At 40.0% G+C, this 8,768-nt stretch overlaps 1 protein-coding gene across 3 annotated transcripts; it reads left to right on the top strand.

Annotated features, from left to right (window-relative positions):
• The first annotated feature begins 603 nt into the window (after positions 1-603).
• On the top strand, positions 604-7,379 carry LOC105051536 (putative disease resistance protein RGA4). Of its 3 annotated transcripts, none has more exons than XM_010932040.4 (2): positions 604-4,358; positions 7,178-7,316. In XM_010932040.4, the coding sequence occupies exon 1, from the start codon at positions 778-780 to the stop codon at positions 4,318-4,320; it is 3,543 nt and encodes a 1,180-aa protein (XP_010930342.2). In that variant the 5' UTR covers positions 604-777; the 3' UTR covers positions 4,321-4,358; positions 7,178-7,316. The 3 variants fall into 3 exon arrangements, with proteins under 3 accessions (XP_010930342.2, XP_029122894.2, XP_073108381.1); XM_029267061.2 differs by having other exon boundaries at positions 607-4,358; positions 7,198-7,379; XM_073252280.1 differs by lacking the exon at positions 7,178-7,316 and having other exon boundaries at positions 956-1,095; positions 1,223-6,245.
• Positions 7,380-8,768: the final 1,389 nt, after the last annotated feature.

Raw genomic sequence — 8,768 nt, 5'->3', positions numbered from 1 at the left:
AGATAGAGTACCATTGATACCTGATCAGAGGATTGAAGAAATGTTAATTGTAATTATGCAAGTTTTATGAATTATTATTGAAATTAAATATTATGGTTGATAAGGTTGTAATGATTTAATTTGGCCTTGCATATTCTTTAGGGCTTGCTCTAAGGAGTGTGCGGCCATCATGTATCCGACTCGGATGTTGGATTCGGGGCATGACAAATATTATTAACAGAGAAGAGAAAAGGAGATTGCAATGGTTAGGATTCCTGCCATATTTCTCAAGTCACATCAAACTAGCAAACTAGCTCCGTACTGCAAAAGAACGAAATACGATCCGATGGTTGAGGTTACAATAGACATCAATCATTTTTTTGTGCGAAAGATACAACCCGAACCCTTTAGGTAATAGTGTTTCTGAAGAATAAGTAACCCCATTGGTCAACATCTTGGACAAACATTTGAAATAATTGCTCGCTTGAGGTAATTAAGCTTGCAACTTGGAGTCTAGCATTATCTCTAAAAATTTGCTTTTGACCAGTTGCGAGATTCTCATCTAACACGCTATATTTTATTCAATTGACGCACTGGTAGACGTGGACTTGCTTGCTTACCATCCAAAAGACCACGGCCCTCATCCATTCGTAGACCAAGTCTATGGCCAAGAATATATCTATGCATAAGTTTAATAGTACCGCCTAAAAATTGCAAGCTAGGAAGAAGACAGAGCGAGCAAGATTCTTGTCTTCAGATCACGGAGAACTAGACTGTGCAGCCAGAATTTCCTCCAATATGAATATAGGGAAGATCGGAATGATGGTCGGAGAATGGTTTTTATCCTACGTCCTAAATAAACTGGCTGACAAGGTTTCGCTGCATTTGGAGGACCAGTATGATCTGTTCACGGGTGTTAAGACTATGCTGGAGGATGTGAAGGCTAGACTTCCTCGTATCCGGGCCGTGATCCAGGCAGCGGAGGGGAGGCCGATCAGGGACGCAGCTCTGGCCACATGGCTGAGGGAACTCAAAGATGCTGCCTACGAGGCCGACGATGTGCTGGATGAGCTTGAATTCAAAGAGCTTCATAATAAGCTGCACAACAAGAGAAAGGTGAGTGACTTTGCATCCTCTGCTGTTAAGCTTCTCAAGCATTTTATAATGTTCGATGATGAGCTGGAAAACTTAAAGAATCTTGTGGGAAATCTTGACAAGATTTATGCTAATATCAATTACATAGAGGAACAATTAAAGGACTACAACTCGAAGCAGAGAAGTGTGACCAGAGAGACCAGCTCGGTTATCCAGGATATTGTGTTTGGGAGAGACAGAGAGAGAGACATGCTATTGGATGTTTTGTTGCCTTCAGCTGATGAACCGGGATCTAGCATCAAACGTGGGACTGGGACTAGTAGCTACCCGAGCCTCGGTGTTCTTCCCGTAGTAGGCATTGGGGGTGTTGGCAAGACTACTCTGGCTCAACTGATTTATAATCATGAAAGAGTAGTAAAGCATTTTGAGCTTAGGAAGTGGGTGTATGTGTCTGACAATTTTGATGTCAAGCGGATTTCCAAAGAGCTGGTTGTATATGACTCGGTATATGCCCAAATTTGGGACGATATTAGTTTGGATGGCCTTCTAGGGAGACTTAGAGATGCTACGAGGAACAAGAGGTTTTTGTTTGTCCTTGATGATGTGTGGGATGAGACTGGTAGCAAGTGGAAAGAACTCCGTGGTGTCCTGACATCTGGAGCAAAAGGAAGCATGGTTCTGGTGACAACTCAAAGTCCAATAGTGGCAGAAGTCATGGGCACGATGGACCCGGTAGAATTGAAGAGTCTGCAGGAAGATGACTTCTGGAGACTTTTCGAACATTGTGTATTTGGTGAAAACAATCTTAAGGAAGAGCGAAGAGAAAAATTGCAAACAATAGGAAGGAAAATATCTGAAAAACTGCATGGATTACCTCTAGCTGGAAAGGTAGTGGGAAGTTTATTGAAGTCCCAACTAAACGAGAAGTCCTGGAACATGATCTTAGAAAGTGAGTGGTGGGAACATGAATATGTTTTAGATAATATCCTTCCATCTCTGGCTTTAAGTTACGAACACTTGAACGCAAATCTAAAGCAATGCTTCGCTTACTGCTCCATATTTCCCAAGAGCTATGTTTTCGAGCAAGATCAGTTAGTCCAGATGTGGATGGCTCAAGGTTTTATCCAGAACAAGAATCGGATAAGAATGAGAATGGAGGACATTGGAAGTCAGATATTTGACGAATTAACTAGCAGGTACTTCTTTCTACCAACTCTGAATAACAGGTACGTGATGCACGATCTGATAAGAGAATTGGCAGTTTGTGTTTCGTTGGATGAATGTTTGGTCATTAGTGATGAGAAAGGAGAAATCCCAGAGACAATTCGCCACTTGACTCTGAGGACTGATAAAATAGATGCATTTATCGGCACGCAAAAACTTCAAAACCTACGGTCCATTTTATTCTTTGGTGTTTATGATTCTGAAAAGTTTTACCATTTTCTTGACGGCATGTTAAAACAATCGAAAAGTTTGCGTGTTTTGGATTTATCTCACTTAAACATGAAGCTGAAGAAGCTACCGGATGCTATTGGTGGGTTATTACATCTGCGGTACTTAGATGTCTCCTGCACTGAGATCGAACAGCTGCCCAAATCATTTTGTTGGCTATGCCATCTGCAAGTTTTGAACGTGCGATCTTGCTTCTCTGTTAGGTTACCAGAAGACATGAACAAATTAATCAACCTGCGGCATTTATACGGAGAAGTGGACACAATTTCTCAAATTGCTGGGATTGGAGATCTTACCAACCTTCAAGAATTAGAGGAATTTCGAGTCGCAAAGAAGAGGCGTCATGAGATTGGAGAGTTGAAGGGCTTGAGAAATCTTCGGAGACAGCTTTCGATCAAGAATCTTGAGTATATCAACAGTAAGGAGGAGGCCATGGAGGCCATGTTGAAAGACAAAGAACACCTAACTGCACTACATTTAGAAAAGAATTTTGACGCAAAATGTCCTCCTGATGCCGAGAAGGAGATATTTGAAGGCCTCCAACCACATCCCAGTCTTAAAGAGCTGAAGATCAAGGGCTATGGAGGTATCATATTTCCAACTTGGATGGTGGAAAATAAATTTCTAACCAATCTAGAATCGATTTGTCTAGAATGTTGCGACAGGTTGAAGAGTCTCCCGCCACTAGGGCAGCTGCCGTTCCTCAAGTATCTTCGGATTGAAAACATGCCTGCCGTAAAACGAATTGATCGTGAATTTTATGGTGACACTGCCGTGGCATTTCCATCCCTGGAATCACTAGAATTTACTCACCTCGATGAATGGGAGGAGTGGTTAGAAGCAGATGGCGCACAATTTTCACCTCGCCTCCATAGACTCCACCTCCATAAATGCTTCAAGCTAAGGAAAGTACCCCTCCGCTGCCTGTCCTCATCGCTTGCAGAGCTCAGTATCGAAGACTGTTGTGACTTCGGCAGTGCGCTGTCCGGATGTCTGGAAAGTCTCACCTCTCTCACCACTCTAAGGGTCGCTCGCTACCGCTGCCACGAATCTCTTTGTTTATCAAATTTGCGTGCTCTCGAGCATTTGCACCTCGAAAATTGCCCACAGATGGAGTTAATTGGGGGGTTGCAGTTCCTTACTGCTCTTGAAATACTACACCTTAGAAATTGTCCTCCGCAGGAGGCTCTTTGTTTATCCAATTTGCGTGCTCTCAAGCATCTGCACCTTGAGGATTGCGGAAACATGAAGTTGGTTGGGGGGTTGCAGTACCTAACTGCTCTTGAAAAACTAGAACTCAAAGGATGTCTCATCGCGTCCTTAGAGCCTGTGCAGGTCCACGAGGGGGAGGGACTGCGAACTGTCAATCGTCTCGACATAGACGGCATTATCCTACTTCAAAATCTGTGGATTCTGTTGGGAAGCCTCCCCTCGTTGCAGTATTTGCATATTCGTTCTGGTTATGGTATAACTAACTTCACAGGGGAGCAGGAGCTGTGGTTCCAGCAACTAACATCACTTCATGAGCTGGAGATTTCTAGCTGCCAAAACCTTGAAAGCCTACCTACTTCTTTGGTAAACTTCTCCTCTATCAGGAGGCTGACTATAAACTTCTGCCCCAAAATTAGCTTTCAAAGCCTTCGAGAGAACGAGTTGCCTACTTCGCTCGAAGAATTACAGATCATGGAATGCCTTTTGTTGAACAACCGATGCCTGAGAGGAGGAGCTGATTGGCCAAAGATTGCTCACATACCTTTCATACATATTGATAACAAGATCATACAACAACCGTGAAAAGAGAATTCAATGCCACTCCTACATCCATTCTTCTGGTAACCTTCAAGTTCTATATCCTAGTTACAGTTTGCATTGTTTTTGTATTAGTTACGCCAGACTAGGACTATATACAAGGATAATAGCTTCACAAAGTCCTTATTTCCTAGCTTTTTTCTTCGTTTTGTTTAGTCAGTTCATATTTCCATACCTTTAAGAAATATCCTCGCTTTTTTTTTTTTTTCTTTTTGTCCTTTGGATGAAGGGGCAGCGAAACACTCACCCAGCTTTATTAAGAGAGTAAAAATAGGGAGAAGTTAGACGAACCCGAGGGAGGTGGAAATTAGAGGTTTGCAGGATCTGGAAACACTAAGATCTTAGTAACAAAACAGAGGATCTAAAAACGCTCTAGCAAGACAAAAGTACACCAGTCTCTGAAATTGGGCCGACTAAAACATGAAGATATGATTTCCTTTTACAGCACTGGATGAGGCTATCAAGGGATTTTCATGTCGTCTGTACCACCTGTAGGTTAATTATTAACATATTGCTTAAGCACATATTTAATGTTCTGGTCTATAACTCTTGTTTCAATTGTTCCTTGAAAGTGGAGCGAAGCTTCAAGGACCCCATAAAGAAAAACATTAGTGGAAGATGGGTTTCTGTGAGTCGATCGCTAGAGTTTTTGAAGCAAAAAAAGAGAAGTAAATGGTGTGTATCAATGTGGAAATTGTAGTCATATTGCGAGGTGCATTAGAAAGTTGTTGACTGTATCTCAGATCATAGTTCAGCAAGCTAATTCATCTGAAGGTTTACCTAAGAAGGAGACATCTGCAACAGGCATGTGAAGTTAATTCTCTTGGAAAAATCTTTTTCTTTTATGTTTGTTTTGTTCGGTTCTGTCCATAAATAGATGTATTTCTAGTCAGTCTTAGTTATTTCAGTTCTAAGATTTTCTTTTCCATTCTTATTTTGGATTTATTATCCATTATAGTATTTTGTTCTCTAAAAGTTATTTATTAATTTTTTTAACGTTCCTTTTCTGCACAATCTTGCGTCTTTCCCCTTGTTTTTCAATATTCAGGTGTCACAACATGGACCCAGCTTAAAGAGTAATCTAGGAAGCTTTTGCTTGTATTCAAAACTCATTTATCTTTTGTGAATCCTAAATCATGATTTTTGTTGCTAACATGGGTTACTATAGAATGGCATATGTTGGGTGCCAATTGATGTGCCTTGTGGCATTGCCTCTAGTGATTGGCTGTTTTACTAAAAGATACTCATGTAAAATCTGAATACTCCAAGTTTTTTTATCTTTAATTTGCTAATTACTTTAACATAAGTAATAGTTTGGCAGTTTCCATGTAAGTTCAATGCCATGTTCTCTCCGGTAACTTGGGATTTCTGAAAGTTTACATTTAATTCTGGGAACTATCTTAAACAAAGTAAAACGTGTTACGAGTTTCAGTTGAAATCATGTTAAAGCACTTAAATTCTGTTACATGTGAAGAGAACTTACAACTACAGTATTTTTATGTCAAAGAGGCTACCATGCAAACTGCAACCCCAAGCACAGCTCTTAGGGGTTTATTCGATCATGAAATTTTAACTTTTGGCAGAAATTACAATTCACAGACAAACCATAGAATGGGCTAAAGTTATCTAAATTTCGAAAATAGACTCCTTTCTTCTTCCTATTTTTTCTTCAATCCTCTGTTTTGCTTATAAATTCATCCAATGATTCTGTGGCATAAGTTGCTTGCTGGGAGTTTTCTCATTTGGAAGGCTTAATTACTGCATCTCAATTTTAAGTGAGGGCTGAAACCCTTGGCTGTGCTTTTATATTGAAAAATCTTTCCTGACCACTTGTGATCCTACTTGCTCCAAATAAGCACTTTTGGTGCACCACATCAATTTTCTTAAAAATGTTTCAACCTTAGATAAAAGTTGCAAAATCCACAGTTTTCTCCTCAAATATACTTGCATGTATCATGGAGTCCTCGCTGGGATGTTGACTTAAGTGCAACCTGCATAAAACCTCCGTTTCACACTTGTCTCCATGATGACGCTTGATCATCACACTTTCTTGCACCAACAAGCAAACCTACGAGGATGCTTATAATGCACTCCTATCCACATTGTCTCCAGTTTATTGCTTGACCCTGTAGAATTTAATTGTCAACTATTTTACTGCGGGAGCATATAAATTCAACCTACTGCTCATTTCACACTTCATATAGATTCTCCATTTGCACTTGATGGTAGGAAGGAAAATTTTCAAGTTTCCCTGAGAAAATATTACTCTTCATTTTCAGTTCCATTTTTTACTTCATAAAATGAAATTTTGGACACTTGTTAAGAATATGAGGGGACTTGATCCCTTGCATCATGATTGGATCCTGTTCATGTCTACCTAATCATACACTGCTAAAAATACCTAGGACCTAAGGGGGCTTGCATATTTAAACGACCGACCTCCAAAATACATGCTGTTGGTGAAAATCTCTATGAGGAATCAACTCACCTGGCTTTCCTCCGCAAAGACTCAAAAAGAAGTCCATGGTTTGCTAGCCATGCATCTGTGATGAGCTTGTTTTGATTAAGAGGTTCGCTAGTTCAGCTATTCCTATTGATTTCAGCTAGCTGCCTATCTCTTGCATCTGAGCATATACTATTAATATTTACTAGGTTTCTTGAGTTCTGACGGTACTATTTGTGGTATATTCACATCCTGAGCGCCTAGAGCCATCATGCAGTCTTCACTTTTAGTAGGCTTAATAACTTTATAAAATGAACATAGCACATGCATATAGTTGCTTCATCATGGTGCTAACTTCATGCTGCATTCAATTTTCTCAAATGCTTTCACTGGCACCAGTTCTGGATATTGTAATACAGGTTTGTTTCATCGGTCGCCTCCAATCGTTGAGCCACTTGGAGTGTGCAGAACTTTCGCTAGGTTCCCTTGTGGATATTCTTTCTATATATTTGGGAAGTTCACAGCCAATGAATTCTTTCTTTGCAAGTCGAGCCTTATCTGAATCTACCAAAGTTGTTTCAAACTGTCCATTATCACCGCATCTGCCTCTGAAGAAGCCACAGCTGAGTGCAACATACTCCATTTCACATCATATATTTGGAGCTACTGTAGCGTCCTCTATCCTGTTAAGTCCTGCTGTTGTGGAGTTTAGCCTTATGGATGATGTATGAAAGTCAATTTCTGAATTTGCTTCTGAGAGAGCTTTTCAAAATCTGTTTAAACCAAATATCTGGTATGTTTGTAGATGATAAACCCAGAGGATTGGTTCATGTTTTATTTGCAAACAACCATCCAGAATATGTGGAACCTGCTGCAAAAAATATCATTTTTCTAATTGTTTTTTCACTTTGGTTATTTATGTTTTTTATTGTGTTGAAATTAGATTGTACTCATTTTATGAAACTATGACAATGCCGTTTTCTGCCTTGAAACCTGGAACCTCTCCCTAGTGCATACTGAGAGCAAAATGCTATTCCAACAAGCAGATCTAAGTACTGTTGGCTTTGGTCTACCCTTACCTTTGGAGTTTTTCCCTCTAGGTATGTGTTCAGGTGGAGGGTTTGTGGAGTGCAGGATATCGAAGTTACCTTGGCCCCAAGAATGGCCCACTGAATATTTGTTTAATTTCTTATGGAGAAAAATGATCTGCTGGAATGCATTTCTGTGACTTCAAAACCTAAATTTAGCAGACAAAGTTTCGGATTGAACATTTTGCTCAAAATTTTGAATTGAACATTCTTCTGGGGAAACTTTCCTATGAAAGCATGTTCATACTTTAGTAAGTCTGATGAAATGGAAGCTTTCAATGGGTAAAATTGTTCCAGAAGAAACAATTGAGGCATCCAGTCATGAGAGAGAATTATGAGATAAGTGCTTTATTCTTATAGTATGACTCTGAGAAGTAGTTTTTGAGAATAACTTGTTTCTATGTCACTTTGATATTGCCATTTCTTTTAAATGCGTGCTTATTTCTTTGATTTTTTTTTTTTTTTTCTTTTTCGAGGGGAATGGAGGTAGCCTGATGCTGCCCCCAGAATTTTATTAACGAAAGAAATATTTACAAAATAGTTTTTTGGGAAGAAATATTTTATTTCGTTGAAATTTTGTAAAATGAAAAATTACTTAATTGCCTTCTCTTCTAGGGTCAGTATTTATTGTAAGCATGAATTTATGTTTTCGCGTCACCCAAAGGAGAATCCATCATCTATTAATTCCCCATATTGCAGTGCATGAATTTATGGCCCGGCCTCCGGCTTGCAGCTTGGTGCTGGGGCGCGGCATAGAACAGCCAGTTCCTTAATCTAATCGGGGTAAAGCCCCTGTTCAAGATGCAGATAAGCTCGGTCTTCGTCTGCTGCTCAAACTCTAGCGAACCTTGGGATACGCTCGTAGGGTATCCCAGGTCTCCCTCGCTCGCTCCTCAGTTTTG

Source organism: Elaeis guineensis, chromosome 2 (assembly GCF_000442705.2).
Source record: "Elaeis guineensis isolate ETL-2024a chromosome 2, EG11, whole genome shotgun sequence".
Taxonomy (NCBI): Eukaryota; Viridiplantae; Streptophyta; class Magnoliopsida; order Arecales; family Arecaceae; genus Elaeis; species Elaeis guineensis.
This window is presented reverse-complemented; position numbering and strand designations above follow the sequence as displayed.

What these genes read in the sequence shown, in the direction of transcription:
- LOC105051536 (XM_029267061.2), top strand. Translation starts at nt 778, where the DNA reads ATGAATATAGGGAAGATCGGAATGATGGTCGGAGAATGGTTTTTATCC.